This window comes from Cygnus olor, chromosome 31 (assembly GCF_009769625.2).
Source record: "Cygnus olor isolate bCygOlo1 chromosome 31, bCygOlo1.pri.v2, whole genome shotgun sequence".
Taxonomy (NCBI): Eukaryota; Metazoa; Chordata; class Aves; order Anseriformes; family Anatidae; genus Cygnus; species Cygnus olor.
In genome coordinates this window covers 25,281-42,627 of record NC_054088.1, presented here as the reverse complement: position 1 = coordinate 42,627, position 17,347 = coordinate 25,281, and the positions used below count along the sequence as shown (strand labels likewise).

Here is a 17,347-nt window from a genome sequence, read left to right as displayed (position 1 = left end):
TCGGTCTTACACTGGTCACTCTGGGACACTGATCCATGGTGAAGCCCAGAATATCAAGAGGTCTGTTCAGGGAGCAGCTCCTTGGGTGTCTTCCTAACATGAGCTTTGGAAGAGGAGTGCAGAGAAGCCACTGTAGAGAAAACAGGACGGTCACCAAGGTACACGAGATCTGAGGTCCTACCCAAACACTAGAGCACAAGGGAACAACATTGAAGCCAAAAGAGAGCAGCAGTGAAAAGGTCTTGTCCTGCTGCTGGCCATGGCCATGGCTCCAGGGAAGCAGCAGCCCCGACCCGAAGGCAGCAGAGAGGCAGAGCCCAGCGGGCAGTGAGGGGCAGCCCCGAGGGCCTCCGGGGCTGCTCCTCCATGTGGCAGCTGGGCTCTTGGCCCCGAGCCCCTCCTGTGTGCTGGGGCTGCTCCCCCAGCTCCAGAGGAAATGGAAAGAGAAAGCAGTTGAGACTAGTGTATATCTGATGGCTTCTCTACTGTCTTTATTTACAGAAAAACCCCCAGAGTTTCCTCACTGCATCCTTCAGCTGCGGGTTCCTCATGCTGTAGATCAGGGGGTTCACTGCTGGAGGCAACACAGAGTACAGAAAAGACACCACCAGGTCCAGGGATGGGGAGGGGATGGAGGGGGGCTTCAGGTAGGCAAACATGGCAGTGATGACAAATATGGAGATGATGGCCAGGTGAGGGAGGCACGTGGAAAAGGCTTTGTGCCGGCCCTGCTCAGAGGGCATCCTCAGCACAGCCCTGAAGATATGCACGTATGAGAAAACAATGAAAATGAAACAACCAAATACTAAAGAAAAACTAAATACAACTATCTCAACTTCCCTGAGGTAGGCATCTGAGCAGGAGAGCTTGAGGATGTGGGGGATTTCACAGAAGAACTGGTCCACAACATTGCCTTGGCAGAGGGGCAGGGAAAATGTATTGGCCGTGTGCAGGACAGCATAGAGAAAGCCACTGCCCCAGGCAGCTGCTGCCATCTTGGCACAAGCTCTGCTGTCCAGGACGCTCCCGTAGTGCAGGGGCTTGCAGATGGCAATGTAGCGGTCGTAGGCCATAATGGTGAGAACTGAATACTCTGAACCAAAGAAGAAGATGAAAAAGAGAACTTGCACAGCACACCCTTCATATGAGATGGCCCTTGTGTCCCAGAGGGCATTGGCCATGGCTTTGGGGAGGGTGGTGGAGATGCAGCCCAGGTCGAGGAGGGCGAGGTTGAGGAGGAAGAAGTACATGGGGGTGTGGAGGCGGTGGTCGCAGGCTACGGCGGTGAGGATGAGGCCGTTGCCCAGGAGGGCAGCCAGGTAGATGCCCAGGAAGAGCCCGAAGTGCAGGAGCTGCAGCTCGCGCGTGTCTGCAAATGCCAGCAGGAGGAACTCACTCACAGAGCTGCTGTTGGGCATTTTCTGACTCTGGATGCAGTTTTCTGTTGAAGAGGAGAAGGCAGAACAAATTTAGAACAGTTTTACCTCATGAAAACTTTCTGCAAGACTTAGAGCACCTACCAGCCTGAGAATCTCTCTTTGCAGGAGAACCTTTCTGCAGCTCTCTTGCTTAAGCTGTGGCTGCTGCTGGCTGAGAGTGGCACTGGGATCAGTGGCTGCAGTGGGCTGCAGAGAAGTCCTTCCTGATGTGCAACAGGAGGGAAGCAGGAACCTGGGGGAAACTCAAGTTCAGTCCACTTGTCATATCCATGAGCTTTACAAGGTGGTGGAAAACTTATCTGAATGCAGAGCAGAGCTGTAGGGATTTCGTTTGCTTTCTTTTATCCCAGTTGCCCCTGTAATGCTTAAGAGAGGTGTTGGAAGGTTGAACTCCCTGACATTTCCTGTGCACTCCTGGTGAAATCCTGTGGGTACCAGGAGGCAAATAGATCGTCAATTGATGAAGACTGAGCAGAGCAGCTCTGCCCAGCAGTCCTGTTCTCAGCTGCCCTGTGTCATCTCCCTGTGAGCTGCAGGACCATCCCACTCAGGTTTTTCCCTGAGATGAAACTGGAAACAGCTGAGAGCAGAGAAACCCCAGTCCAAGTGCACCTGGACAGGATCCTCACCTTGTCTCCAGGGGCCTGAGCAGGATCTCAGCTCTTCCCTCCTAGCCAGGGGTGCAGAAGCCTGACTCCAGCTACCCACAGACAGTCATCCAACAGCACGGACATGGCCTTAGCACAGAAGTGTCTTCCCCTTGGGGCACCTGCATAACACAAGGATGCCACGAGAGAGATGAGTTCTGATGGAGGGCAGCCTGCATCCCAGGGGTATGCCCCACAGACAGAGCTCAATATCCTAAAGCTGCAGTGTGCCAGGATCCCAGCTGCACCCCCTGCAGTGTCTGGAGGAGGCTTGGCCACTCTGCTCCTGCTTCTCTGGGCCCACCTCTTCTTTCCCCCTGCCCGTGCCCACAGACCCCATCCCCGTGCTCAGTGCTGCCCTGCAGCACCCTGCCACCAACAGGGCACTGCCAAGGGGCACCTCCATGGCTGCAGGAGCTACAGGGAAGCTGACAGAGAGCCCAGCACGGCCAGCCAGGGCAGGGTGTTCTGGGCTGACAGGGGGCACCTGGCTTAGGGCACTGCAAGGGGCTTCTGGCAGACTTCCTCACCTCACAGCGCAATCCAGCAGGACTCCCAAAGCCTACTCCATTGCCCACTGCCTTCTCAGAAACAAGACCCAGAAGGAGACCTTTCCAGGACCTGCAGCTGCATGGCCCTGCAGCCAGAAACTTACCTTGTCAAGGGCTGTGCAGATTTCTCCTGCAGTCAGCTCTCAGCATCCTCCCACTCCCAACTGCCTCCAACCCCTCTCTCCTTCTCTCCTCTCCATGTGTCTGCTGTGGTCAGAGCCCCCAGCCCTGCTGTGCTTTGCAGAGGAGCTGCTCCTGGGCAGAGCTGTCTCTCTGCACCAGGGCCTTCTTGCCAGGAGCTCTCTCTTTCCCAGGAGCCCGGCCCAGCTCAGCACCAGAGGCCCAGCGCAAGGCATTGGAATCACCCCTCTGGTGGCTTTGGTGATGAGCCCAAAAAACCTCAGGCACTGAGAGACAATTGAAGAAATCTCTCAAGAAGTCCAAGTGTGATGCAAGTTTCCTGCAGTGTCCCCCTGAGGGCCAGCACTGACACAGCCTCCCCTGGAGCTTGTTAGAGCAGAACACTGGAGGCAGTGAGGACAAGTAGACCAAGGCAGTGTGAACATGACACTGATGTGTAGGAAAACTGGATGTGTTTCACCAAGCACAAGGGCCAGGCCTTGACCCTTGGTCCCTGGGAAGGGAGATCCTTTCCTTTCACACCTTGCTCAGGGCTCTTCCTGGGGCAGTAGGAGATGGCGATGTGCATTGCCAAGTGCAGGAGAATGATATGACCCCTGCCTGATTCATGGGTGGGGGTGAGGAGGCAATGAGGCCCTAGTGCTTTAACGATAAGCTGTTGCCTCATAGGCCTCAGTGGCAGAGACAACAGCCATAGCCATGGACACAAAGACCTCGGTCCTGTTGGGACTCTGAGCCTTGCCACAGCCATTGCTCGTCTCCATGCCAATCTGTATTAGGGACGTACAGACTTCCACGTCTTTCCCTGCTGGCTGCAGAGCCTTGTGGGTGAGTTTGCACACTGGATCTCAGCTGAGTATGATAACTCAGATCTTCTTGGTGGCCATACTCCTTGTAATGCAGCTCTGTAGGAAGCTGGTCTGGTTCCTGGTGAGCAGGCACCACTGCTCACATGGCATCCCTCGAGGTGTCCAGGCCCTCTTCCTCCTGGGCACTGCTCACTCAGCAGGGTCCCAGTCTGCCCTGATGTGTGAGGTTACTCTTCCACTAGTGCAGGACTAGGCTCTTCTCCTTGTAAATGTCAAGAGGTTTCTGTAGGCAAAATCCTGGAGTATTTCAAGGCTCCCCCACACTGATGCTCCATTCTGTCAGCTGTTAATGTCTGCAGGCAGACGGTTCTACCTTTGTGTGATTGTGCTATCTCTGACAAGATAGCAGCATCAGGAGTTGCAGGAAAGTTTGGATAATACAGGAGTACCCAGTTGAATGGAATTGCAGCACAGAATCACAGAAGGGTAGAGGAGGGAAGGCTGCCAGGTTCCACCTCTTCTGTGCTTCCTTGTCATGCATGCTGTCAGTTTGTCTGGAGCTGTGTCCTAAATGTTATGGGGCTGTGCAGGTCAAAGTTAGAAGGGCCAAAGCCCAACTGGAGCTCTATCCATCCATTACTTGAAAGACAATAAAACTGTTTATATAAATACTTTAAGAAAGGAGGATTAAGGAGACTCATCATCCTTTATTGCATTTGGGGGGAAACCTGGTGACAAGAGATGAGGTAAAGGTAGAGGCACTTAGTACCTTCTTTGCCTCAGTCTCTAGCAAAAGACCAGTTGTTCCCCTGGACATTTCTTCCTCCTCATGGCCAGTGCCACCCTTCCAATGTGCACTCTGTGGCAGTTTTTTCTCTCCTGCTCTTTCCTACTACCAAAGAAAGCTCCATCAGGGTGGAAACCACTCCTAAAGTAGGCATCCCAACCCATCAACCTTCTTGAGGCCTGTCAGCCAACCAGACACAAGTCACCTCACCACCATCTTCCAAGCCATGGGCCTGATGCTGGCCTTGCAGCTTCTTTTGTAGACACACCCAAACCTTGTGCCTCCTGCTTTCCAGTCATGTACTCAAGCAGAAGGGACGGGACAACCCATATTCAGGCCTTCTTTCTGTCTGGGTCCTCCTGGGTATGTACGCAGAGGGGATCCCACAGTCAGCATGCCAACCAGGTGCCTTCTGCTGGCCTACCAGGGCCACTGGCAGATGTCAGCCGAAAAGTACAGATCCCAGGTCTAAGTCAAGGGTGACCTGTCATCTACCTGAGACAGAAGTGACCTCACAGTCCCTTTCTGTGACACTTTCCCGCTGCTGCCCTGTCAACTGCAGAGACAGAAGTGACTTCACAGTCACTGCCATAGTCACATTCCTTGGCGGAGCTGACCACTTTCAGATACCCACAGGACTAGAGCTCAACTTTCTGGGTTAGACAGTAAACAAAGGTTTAATGGGAAGGTTTGGTGTTCTTCTGTGGGTATCAGGTCTGCCAAGAAGTCTAGGGTTACATAGAGCATTTTAATGCTAGTCTTAAGAGAAGGGATTAGGGTGAACAAGAGAGTAAAGGTAAGGGAAAGTGGCTATGGCCTGAGTTTTGCTTCAAGGCATACTTTGAATTCAAGCATTAGAGTAGTGGATTCTTGTCAGAGTGTTGGAGTAGCACTTATGTTTTAGGGATTTAAATTACTGGTTAAAATAAGGTAAGGGCCATAAATGACTCTTTTAAATCAATATTACTGCAGCTTCGACGTTACACGAACCCTCTTACCTCTCTGAAATCATTAATTTCTGCCGGCCATGCATGTGCAGGGATGGGAGAAGGAATGCCATAGCAAGGATGGAACTGAGCTTGGCAAGGGGTGCAAAAAATAACAGGAAGGGATTCTATAGATACATTGCTCAGGAAAGAAAGGCCAAGGAGAGTGTACCCCCTCTGAGGGATGAGAAGGGTGAACTGGTACTGAGAGACATGGAGAAGGCTGAGGTACTCAACAACTTCTTTTCCTCAGTCTTCACTGCCAGTCAGGCTTCCCAAGTCTTTCATCTCCCTGAACCCATAGATGGAGACTGGGGGGCAAAGTCCCACCCACTGTAAGTAAAAAGCAGGTTCGAGATCACCTGACGAAACTAAACATGTACAAATCTATGGGGCCTGATGACTTGAATCCCAGGATCCTGAGGGAACTGGCTGATGTAGTTGCCAAGACTCTCTCCATCATATTTGAAAAGTCGTGGCAGTTGGGTGAAGTCCCTAGTGAATGGAAAAAGGAAAATATTCCCATTTTTATAAAGGGTAGAAAGGAGGACCCAAGGAACTACAGAATGGTGAGCCTCACCTATGTGCCTGGCAAGATTGTGGAAAAGATCCTCCTGGAATCAATGTCAAGGCACATGCAAGACAAAGAGGTGATCCGAGACAGCCAGCATGGCTTCACCAAAGGGTAAATAGTGCCTGACTAATCTGATGCCTTTCTACAATGGAGTGACCACATCAGACAACAAGGGAAGACTGACCAATGTCATCCACGTGGACTTCTGTAAGACTTTGACATGGTCCCACATGACATCCTGGTCTCCAAATTGGAGAGATATGCTTTTGATGGGTGGACCCATCAAAAGGAGTTGGCTTGAAGGTCACACCCAGAGAGCAGTGGTCAATGGCTCTATGTCCAAGTGGAGGCCAGTGATGAGTTGTGTACCTCAGGGGTCTGTCCTGGGACCAGTGCTGTTTAATATCTTTATCAATGACATAGACAGTGGGATCAAGTGCACCCTCAGGAAGACTGCAGATGACACCAAGCTGAGTGGTGTAGTTGATACAACAGAGGAAGGGATGCCATCCAAAGGGTCCTGGACAAGCTTGAAATTTGGGCCTCTGTGAACCTAAGGAGGTTCAACAAGTCCAAGTGCAAAGTGCTGCACCTGGGCCGGGGAAATCCCAGACAGGAGGATAGGCTGGGAGAAGACCTCATTGAGAGCAGCCCTGCAGAGAAGGACTTGGGGGTTCTGCTGGACAAAAATCTCAACATGAGCCAGCAGTGTGCACTTGTAGCCCAGAAGGCCAACTGCATCCTGGGCTGCATCAAAAGAGGAGTGGCCAGCAGGTGGAGGCAAGTGATTGTCCTCCTCTGCTCTGCCTTTGTGAGGCCCCACTTGGAGTCCTGCATCCAGGTCTGGAGCCCCCAGCATAAGAAGGATGTGGATCTGTTAGAGCAGGTCCAGAGGAGGGGCAAGAAGATGATCAAGGGGCTGGAGCACGTTCCCTATGAAGAAAGGCTGAGAGAGATGGGGCTGTTCAGCCTGGAGAAGAGAAAGCCCCTGGGTGACCTCTTTGTGGCCTTTCAGTACTTAAAAGGGGCTTCTAAAAAAGATGGAGAGTGACTCTTTGCTCAATCAGATAATGACAGGACAAGGGAGAATGGTTTTAAGCTAAAAGAGGTGAGATTTAGATTAGAGGTTAGGAGAAAATTCTTCACTTAGAGGGAGGTGAGGCACTGGAACACGTTGCCAAGAGACCTTAGAGATGCCCCATCCCTGGAGTTGATCAAGAGCAGGTTAGATGAGGCCCTGGGCAACCTGATCTCATGGGGGGCATCCCTGCTTATGGCCGGGGGGTTGGAACTAGATGACCTTTAAGGTCCTTTCCAATATGAGCCATTCTATGATTCTATGGTCTCACAATATTTACCTCAAGCATGACTCCCATCCCATCAGCCAAGGCATTGTAATCACCCCTCTGGTGGCTTTGGTGATGAGCCCAAAAAACCTCAGGCACTGAGGGCAAATTGAAGAAATCTCTCAAGAAGTCCAAGTGTGATGCAAGTTTCCTGCAGTGTCCCCCTGAGGGCCAGCACTGACATAGCCTCCCTTGGAGCTCGTTAGAGCAAAACACTGGAGGCAGTGAGGACAAATAGAGAAAGACAATGTCAAGGCACACTGATGTGTAGAAAATCCGGATGTGTTTCACCAAGTACAAGGGCCAGGCCTTGACCCCCTGACCGTGGGAAGGGAGATCCTTTCCGTTCACACCTGGCTCAGGGCTCTTCCTGGGGCAGTAGGAGATGGGGATGTGCGTTGCCAAGTGCAAGAGAATGGTACGACCCCTGCCTGATTCATGGTTGGGGGCGAGGAGGCAATGAGGTCCCGGTGCTTTAACGTTAAGCTGTCTCCTCACAGGCCTCAGTGGCAGAGACAACAGCCAGAGCCCTGGACACAAAGACCTCGGTCCTGTTGGGACTCTCAGCCTTGCTACAGCCCTTGCTCCTCTCCACACCAAACTGTCTGAGGGACTCCCAGACCCACACATCTTTGCCCGCTGACTGTAGACTCTTATCTGTGTGGTGTCACACTGCATCTGAGCTGAGTATGATAACTCAGATTTTCTTGGTGGCCATGCCCCTCGTAAGGCAGCTCTGTATGAAGCTGGCCTGGTTCCTGGTGAGCAGGCACCGTTGCTTGTATGGCATCCCTCGTGGGGGATGTTCACAAGTCTATGGAGCTAGATGGGATCCACCCGAGGGTACAGAGAGATTGCAGAGGTGCTCACCCAGGTGCTTTCCACCATTTGTCAGCAGTCCTGGCTATCAGGGGAATTCCCAGTCAACTGTTAACTAGCAAATGTGATGCCCACCTACAAAATGGCTGGAAGGAGGATCTGGGGAACTACAGGCCTGTCAGTCTGAACTTGGTGCTGCGGAAGCTCATGGAGCAGATTATCTTGAGTACCATCACACAACGCTTCCAGGACAACCAGGAAATCAGGCCCAGTCAGCATGGGTTTATCAAAGGCAGGTCCTGCTTGGTAAATCAGATCTCAATCTATGACAAGGTGATGCTCTCAGTGGATGAGGGAAAGGCTGTGGCTGTGGTCTACCTAGACCACAGTAAGGCTTTTTACGTCTTTTCCCACAGCACTCTCCAGAGAAACTGGCTGCTCAAGGCTTGGACAGGTGTACGCTTTGTTGTGTTAAAAACTGGCCCAAAGAGTCCTGCTAAATGCAGATAAATGCAGTTGGAGGCCTGTTATTAGTGGTGTCCCCCAGGGCTCAGTACTGGAGCCAGTTCTCATCAATATCTTCATCAATGATGTGAATGAGGGGATCGAGTGCACCCTCAGTAAGTTTGCAGACGACACCAAGTTTGGAGTGAATGTTGATCTGTTCAAGGGTAGGAGGGCTTGTGAGGCTACAACTCAAGTACAGTGTTCAGCTCTGTGGCCCCAATAAGCATGTGTATCTATTAGAAGGAGTCCAGAGGAGAGCCATGAGGACAATCAGTGTGCTGCAGCACTTTTCCTATGAACATGCTGAGGAAGATGGGTTTGTTCAGCCTGGACAAGAGAAGGCTCTGGGGAGACCTTAAGGAGCCCTTCCAGTACCAATAGGGAGCCTACAGGAAAGCTGGGGAGGGAGTCTTCATCAGAGTGTCATGATAGGACTAGCGGTAATGGTTTTAAACTGAAAGAGGGTAGATTTAGATTAGATATTAGAAAGAAGTTCTTTACTTAGAGGGTGGTAAAGCAGTAGAACAGGCTGCCCAGAGAAGTTGTGGATGCCCTATCCCTGGAAGTAGTCAAGCCTAGGTTGGATGGGGCTTTGAGCAACCTGGTCTAGTGGAAGCCGACTCGATGGTGGGGCAGAGTGAGAAGCAGAGAAGGCCTTGATGCTGTGCAACCACTGCACAGGAACAACAACTACAGCTGTGGGTGACCAACACTGCTCTAGTCACATATCAAAAACACAGCACCACAGGGGCTGCTCTGCAGAGAGTAACTCTGTCCCAGACAGAGACAATAGAGGGCCCCACGCTGGACAAGAAGGCTCCCTCCGAGCTCCGGAAGGAGCCACAAAGGTGCTAATAAGCACCAGGACAACTGAGGAAGCCCAAAGGCCCTTCTGAAGGGTCACTGAGTGCCACCTGAGAGGCAGTGCTCTGCACTGGGGAGGGGAAGGAGAAAGACTTGAGTGAAGGCTGTGAGAAACGAAGAAATTCAGGGCTTTAGCAGATCCTTAAAGTACTGCCTGAGTCCCCAAATGGAAACCAATGTATGTCTGTGGGTGGAGGAGGAAGAATTGGCGAGTCATGGGACTGGGGAAGAGCTGAAGGACTCTGTGTGAAGCTGGGCTGATGGAGAAGTGTCCACGTTGCATGTGTGCCTGAGCCTGGGACAAGGGGCCTGCCCGCGGTGCGGGATGGTTGGGCTGTGCTCAGCCATGCCCCAGGAGCTGACCTTGCTCTCTTCCTCCCCACCACTCCCCACATGGAGCAGGCCCTCAGGAAACACCCATGAGCCTGGAGATGCACCAACATGCTGCGGTGAGGGGCCACTACTGCAGGGGAAGACGGGAGGGTTGGAGAGACATGTGGGACCTGCTGGCAAGAGTGGTGTGTGCAGAGCATGCGGGGACATCTTCAGGGGCAGCGTGAGCCTGAGAGAGTGCAGTGAATGGAGCCCGCAGAGTGTGAGCCTTTCCAAGGTGGACTGACCAGGCTCAAGTGCTCAATCTGGTGTGAGCAGGCAGAGGAGAGCTCTGCAGCCCCAGGCCACGCAGCAGCCCCAGCAAAGGAGTCTGGCAAGTGATTTGTTGCAGCCCTGGGGCAATGGCAGTGACCCCATGAGCTGGGTCTGCCTCCCAGCCTGCCCAGCACAGCCCTGCCGAGTGCCACCGTGCCGCAGGCACCACAGCCCCCTCGCTCTGCAGAGCAGCACCGCCAGCTGGGGCTGGGGCTGGGGCTGGGGATGGCGATGGCGATGGCGATGGCGATGGGGATGGCGATGGGGATGGGGATGGGGATGGGAGGGCGCTTCCCCTGTGTGTCTTCTAGGCCAGCTTCAGGCACACAGCTTCTAGACCTGAGCATGTTCTTCACTGTGCACAAGGAGCTGAGAGGCCACCAACAGGCACGGGGCTGGAACATTGCCTGCAAGGCCCCTCCTGCCCTAGCACCTCACAAGACTGGTGCATAACAGGCTCCTGTGCGTCAGAGAGGCTGGGAGTCAAGCAGCAGTGCCATGGGCTGGAAGGATCACAACCAGCTCACTTCTAGCTGGGTAGGTCCTGGGCCAAAAAGAGGGTATTTTGTAGGTGTGGTATTATAAGCTTAGTGATGCCTCGGAAATTCCTAATCCACTCCTAAGTCAATGTCTATAAAGTGGATTGTGAGTTGAGCTCTTTCTGTAGTAGCTGACAGGTCATCCCTTGACTCCTGGCTGGGAACGGTGCATTTAGGCTCACATCTGCCAGTGTCCGTGAAAGGCCAGCATATGCGCCTGCTTTGCACATAGTTTGTGAGATCCACTCTTCCTAAGTACGAGGTAGGCCCCATAGGGGAAGAGGTCTTGGACACAGGTTGTCATGTCAGAGGTATCAGCTTTTGCCTAAAGCCATCCTTCAGGACTGCTTTCTGTTTTCCACACAGAGGCAGCTACTGCCTGCAAGATGCCTGGGGGAAACTGAAGCATGCATGAGGACCTGGGAAAAGTTACTCTGGACCCATAGGAGCCATTCTGGAACCAAAACTTGTAGGCAGGACACACACGTTTGTGGTGCTGCAGAGCTGTTGGGCACATTATGCAGGGTGCTCCATGCTGGCTTAGGAGCTGCTTCTTTCTCAGGAACGCAGTGGCCAACAGCGGTGAGACACATACTCTGAGATCATGAATGTCATGAGAATCCTGCTTCCAAAAAGATGACTGATATTGGAAGGTCAGGTGAGGGCTGGACAGGAGAGATGTGAGATTTGAGGTAGGGAAGAGGAGCTTGGCCAGCAGAAATTAACGATTTTGAAAAGGTAAGAGGGTTCAGGTAATGTAGATCCTGCCGTAAAACAGTCTTAAAACGGTCATGTGAAGCCTTTCCCCTATTTTAACATGTAATCTTTATCCCTAAACCTAAATGCTACTCCAAACCCTGACAGGAATCCACTACTGTAAAGCCTGACCTCAGAGTATCCCTTGAAGCAAAACTCAGCCCAAACCCCATTCCCTTACCTTTACTCTCTTGCTCACCCTGATCCCTGCCCTTAACACTACCATTAAAATGCTCTATTTAACCCTAGACTTCTTGGCAGAAAAACCCTAAACAAAACCCTAAAGCAAAGAGCTTTCACATAACCACAAAACCACAGACCTGACACCCCAAGCAGAACACCAAACCCTCCCATTACACACTTGCTTAATCTCTAACCCCATCTCTAATCCCTAATCTAATCCCTAATCTAATCTCTAATCCCATACATGAATAATTAACATCCTAAACCCCTGTTCCTGTGCATTAACCTCCTCACCTTCAGCCCCTCTCCTAACCCTTACCTTTATGCCCTTGATCCCTTGGGACAGGGCAGGAACCGTGAGGTTGCTGTGCAGTCACATGGCATTCAAAGATGAATGTGGGGGGCCATGGATCTGATCAGCTTGTGGGCCACAAGGAGGAGATGGCTGGGAATGATCTGATGAGCTCAGCTCTGCCTCAAGATCTCCTGCACCAGCAGGAGGAATGTGACTGTGGAAGTGACTGTGAGGTCACTTCTGTCTCTGCAGTTGATAGGGCAGCAGCAGGAACATGCCGCAGAAAGGGACTGTGAGGTCACTTCTCTCTGGACTAGCTGACAGGTCATCCTTGACTTAGACCTGGGATCTGTACTTTTTGGCCAGTAGCCCTGGTAGGTCAGCAGAAGGCACCTGGTTGGCATGCTGACTGTGGGATCCCCTCTGCGTACATACCCAGGAGGACCCAGACAGAAAGAAGGCCTGGATATGGGTTGTCGTGTCCCTTCTGCTTGAGTACATGACTGGAAAGCAGGAGACACAAGGCTTGGGTGTGTCTACAAAAGAAGCTGCAAGGCCAGCAGCAGGCCCATGGCTTGGAAGATGGTGGTGAGGTGACTTGTGTCTGGTTGGCTGACAGGCCGCAAGAAAGCTGATGGGTTCAGATGCCTACTTTAGGAGTGGTTTCCACCTTGAAGGAGCTTTCTTTGGTAGTAGGAAAGAGCAGGAGAGAAAAAACTGCCACAGAGTGCACATTGGAAGGGTGGCACTGGCCACGAGGTTGAAGAAATGTCCATCAAGGTGTCATGCTGTGTTGAGGTCACCCAAAGAGTGTCTGTGATCAGACCACGGCTTTGTATTTTAAGGAACAGCTGGTGAGGGTTCATGAGACATTGGTGAAATGATGGAGATGCTGGGATGAGAGCAAGGTGGTGAACAGAGACGGGTGTCTGTAGTCTTCAAGGAAATAGGGCAAAGTGTGGGACAGCATAGGAGAACCTGCAGAGGAGAAGGGAGAGGGTGCTGGCAAGAATGGAAGGCCCCAACAACCCTGACATTTTTGTCCCCTTGGCTAGAGCTTATGAGGAGACGAGATACAGTCATTGCAATGGAGACTCACTGCTACCTTGCAACCCTGTGCAAAGGCTGGGAGGTGTCATACCACTGTTCTTCTCTGGCATCACACTGCCCACCGCATCCAACAGATCCTCAGGAAAAGGCCTGTGCCAGACATGGGGGGGCAGGATCTCCCCTCCCAATGGCTGGTGATAGGCCTTGGACCTCCTGCTTCATCAAAGCAAACCAAGACCTTACTCAGCACACTGCCTTTGCCTGTTTGTAATCATGGCCTCCAATTATCTTCTCAAACAAGTCCCTGGGGAGGCTCTCTTAGTAATAGCCCTCAGTGGGGCCCGTTAATACTCCAAGTCACTTCAACTTTTCCTTCTGACTTTACTTTCTCAAGCAATTGCATCATTCTCCTCTCAGTACCTGAGCTTCATAGACTCAGCACCAAAATACACCATGGAACTCATTAAAAGGAAGAAACTCCTAACATCTCTTGCATAGTTTTGTTCAAGACTTCAAGACTTGTACAGCTAATTGGAGAGCTTTCATGGTATAGTTAAGGAGGAAGATTGCAAAAAGCACCTAATAAAAATCCTTTCTCATCTTAAAGGATGCGTTTAGTTGAATTTCGGTTTGAAGTACTATTCTCTAATTGATATTGATCCAGGGGACCTGCATAGGGAGGAAAAGAAGACTCTTGAGGTATGACACTGCATGGACAACCTTGCTCCTCACCACCCTAGCAGTGCCATTTCTCCCATTGGCCACCTGGCACTTCCTTCTCCTTTCCTTACACCAGACTTCACTCAAGTCTGCAGCTGGATGTTACAGCCCCTTTGCACCAGCTCCCTCCTGCTTTCCTTAGAGACCTGGCTGCACACAGGTGCAGAAGGGTTTTTCCTGTTTCCAAACAAACAACAGGAAAACATGCTGCAATTTAAAAAAAAAAAAAAAAAAAAAGCAATCTCCTCAATCTCCTCATCTTGTATGCCTTCTGTGAGGTTTACCTTCCCAAAAGGATGACAGTACAAGAAGTATTTTATACTGATAGATAGGAAATTAAAAATAATAGTGTAAGTATTGATCCATATCATATGAATTCATTGAGAAATTATGAGTTTCTTGCTAAGGAAACAATTAGGCAGACTACTGACAGAAGGGCAAGCTGGGCTGCTTCTAACTCAGAGCTCAAAGCAGCAACTGGGTTGGGTGAGAGCCATCTGAATGATCAAAGAATAAGGGGAGCGCAAACCAGGAGAACCATGGGAAGTGCATAGGTCCAGACAGGCAGCTGGAAAGGGGACATTCAGCAGGGTCTGTTTAATCAAAACTCGTGGATGTACCTGGAAGATGAGGAAGCACATCATGACAGGGAAAGCAAAGACAATGCAAGTACAGGTGAAAACCAGTATTTCTTCTCCTGTGATGAATTTACATCCTGAATATTCACATTTCTTCATGGTAGAAACTACACTGTCTGACATTTTATGGAAGAGATTGGATCTTCTGAAGTGAGTAGTTGCTCTATTAGTTAAGTACCAAAGAAATTACTGGGTATTGAGGCAGAGCTTTGCTGTCTGACCATAAGCAATCAGGAAAAATCACCAGAGACCCCATTGTATTTGAGGTAATTCCCTGGATTTGCAGCTGTCAGAAAGGACCTGCAGGAGACCAGAGCCCCTTGGGGGATTCAGGTGGAGGTAGATGGAGTTCCCAGGGCACCTCCACTGCCAGCAGTGCTCTTTATCCCTGCAACTACAGTCCAGCCCAGCACACAAACCCCTTCAAGGACACACCCCTTCTTCAGTGAATTCCTGAGACTGACCCAAAGTTGAAATGGCCATTGGGAACCCAAGATACTCTCCTTTGTCCCTACTAGACAGCTGAACATTCATTTACCATCCTGGGTCATCTGTGGCAAATTCAGGCTGCAAGACTCAAGAACAGGACACTTCAAATGCCTGAGACAGAACCCATCACCTTGCCCCACTTTGGGAAATCGTCCCCTTCCAACTAGGGATATGAATGTGAAAAAGAGGCAGGGCTCATGGCCACCTGACTGGGGAAGAGCCCCGAGCTGGGGGACAAAGCTTTTCCTGCTCTGCAGGCCCAGCACCTCTTGCTTCGCACCATACCCCGTGGCTTTGCCCTCTCCCTGCGCACCACAGGGCAGAGCCTGTCCCTGGACACTCCATGACCGCCTTGCAGGTCCTGGCAGGCTGTGGTGAGGAGATGAATGCCCTGGGCCCCCTTCCTGCTCTGCCCAGGGCAGCAAGGGCCCAGACCGGCCTCCCCTCCCCTGCCCCTGCAGCTCTGGGCTCCCTTCGCGCAGCCCTGGCTCTGCAGCACCAAGCCCTGCTGGGAGCCCTCCCCTGCATGCTCCCACCGCTCCCTGATGCTGCTGTTGCCCGCTGCCAGGCACTGCCCAGCCCAGCCCAGCCCTTGCTCGCCTCTCCCCACCTCCCTGCCCTCTCCCAAGCCCAGCCTAGCTACAGAAGAGATGGGAGGAGACGGGATATGAGACCAGTAAATTTCTGCTCTACTCTTTATTTTCTTTATCAGCACGAGAAGCCCCATTCTATAAGTACATTAGATGACTAGGTCAAAACTGAAAAAACATTAAATGTTGGACAGTAAGAATAACAATAAATCTAATTCACAACCTTTAGGCAATACTAAGAAAGAAAGAAAATTAAAGAAAATTGTCCTAACAGTTTATTTCAAAAAAAACTCAGTGTCCTGATAGGATCATAGGCACATGATTAATGTTGAAGGTGTCTGTGTGCACATACTTGCTTGAAGCATGTATCCAAAGAGTTTCCTCACTGCATCCTTGAGCTCCTGGTTCCTCATGCTGTAAATGAGGGGGTTTACTGCCGGAGGCAACACCGAGTACAGAACTGCCACCACCAGGTCCAGGGAGGGGGAAGAGATGGAGTGTGGCTTCAGGTAGGCAAACATGCCAGTGCTGAGAAACAGGGAGACCACGACCAGGTGAGGGAGGCAAGTGGAAAAGGCTTTGTACCAGCCCTGCTCAGAGGGCATCCTCAGCACAGCCCTGAAGATCTCCACATAGGACAGCACAATGAAAACAAAACAACCAAAGGCTAAAGAAACACTACACACAAGTGCCCCAACTTCCCTGAGGTAGGCATCTGAGCAGGAGAGCTTGAGGATGTGGGGGATTTCACAGAAGAACTGGTCCACAGCATTGCCTTGGCAGAGGGGCAGGGAAAATGTATTGGCCGTGTGCAGGACAGCATGGAGAAAGCCACTGCCCCAGGCAGCTGCTGCCATCTTGGCACAAGCTCTGCTGTCCAGGACGCTCCCGTAGTGCAGGGGCTTGCAGATGGCAACGTAGCGGTCGTAGGCCATAATGGTGAGAACTGAATACTCTGAACCAAAGAAGAAGATGAAAAAGAGAACTTGCACAGCACACCCTTCATATGAGATGGCCCTTGTGTCCCAGAGGGCATTGGCCATGGCTTTGGGGAGAGTGGTGGAGATGCAGCCCAGGTCAAGGAGGGCGAGGTTGAGGAGGAAGAAGTACATGGGGGTGTGGAGATGGTGGTCGCAGGCTACGGCGGTGAGGATGAGGCCGTTGCCCAGGAGGGCAGCCAGGTAGATGCCCAGGAAGAGCCTGAAGTGCAGGAGCTGCAGCTCGCGTGTGTCTGCAAATGCCAGCAGGAGGAACTCACTCACAGAGCTGCTGTTGGGCATTTGCTGCCCTTCATCAAGGAGACTGCCAAAGAATAAAAAATACAGACTGTTAGGGAAAATTTCTCTGAGCAATACTAATTCCTTACTCATTAAAGTCTTCACATTGCCTTTCTTTGCAGGGGACCTTTGTCTCTCTCCCTGGCTGGAGGCTGCTCTGTGCTGGCTGAGTTTCCTGTACACAGCAGCCACCTCTGCCCATCAGACCCCGATGGGCTGCCCTGCGGTGGTACCTGTTGTTGTGGGTGCCAATCTTAGCCAGAGATCACATCCAGGAGGGCTGCTCTGTCCATCCCCTGGTGCCCAGCTGCTGGCTGCTTGCAGCACTCAGCTGGGGGATGGCTGCACTCAGAGGTTGTGCCGAAAAATCACCTGGGCTGTGCTGGGAGAAGAGGGCACCACCTCCAAGTGCAGATGAAAATGACACCCTCTTGGTACAGAGGTGCAGAATGCACGTAAGAATGATGTGACAAAGATGCTGATTTGAAAGGGTACTCAGAGTTTCACAGAATCACAGATTGGTTGAGGTCGGAAAGGACCCCTGGAGGTCATCTAGTCTAACCCCCCTGCCAACCAGGGTCACCTACAGAGAACGTTGCACAGGATCATGTCCAGACAGGTTTTAAATATCTCCACAGAAGGAGACTCCACAACCTCTCTGGACAATCTGTTCCAGTGCTCTGTCAGCCTCA

At 51.6% G+C, this 17,347-nt stretch overlaps 2 protein-coding genes across 2 annotated transcripts; both read right to left on the bottom strand.

The window, feature by feature from the left end:
• Positions 1-491: 491 nt before the first annotated feature.
• On the bottom strand, positions 492-1,418 carry LOC121062513 (olfactory receptor 14C36-like). Its single transcript, XM_040542563.1, has one exon. It carries the CDS (start codon positions 1,416-1,418, stop codon positions 492-494), a length of 927 nt encoding a protein of 308 aa, XP_040398497.1.
• An 11,335-nt stretch (positions 1,419-12,753) lies between these two features.
• Positions 12,754-16,658, bottom strand: LOC121062512 (olfactory receptor 14C36-like). Its single transcript, XM_040542562.1, has 2 exons — positions 15,731-16,658; positions 12,754-12,869 (listed from the first exon to the last, which is right to left on the bottom strand). Exons 1-2 carry the CDS (start codon positions 16,656-16,658, stop codon positions 12,754-12,756), a joined length of 1,044 nt encoding a protein of 347 aa, XP_040398496.1.
• Positions 16,659-17,347: the final 689 nt, after the last annotated feature.

What these genes read in the sequence shown, in the direction of transcription:
- LOC121062513 (XM_040542563.1), bottom strand. Translation starts at nt 1,418, where the DNA reads ATGCCCAACAGCAGCTCTGTGAGTGAGTTCCTCCTGCTGGCATTTGCA.
- LOC121062512 (XM_040542562.1), bottom strand. Translation starts at nt 16,658, where the DNA reads ATGCCCAACAGCAGCTCTGTGAGTGAGTTCCTCCTGCTGGCATTTGCA. An exon ending in TGGATACATGCTTCAAGCAA is followed by an intron (nt 12,870 to 15,730) that starts GTATGTGCACAC and finishes TCTCCTCTGCAG; the next exon opens with GTTCTCCTATGCTGTCCCAC.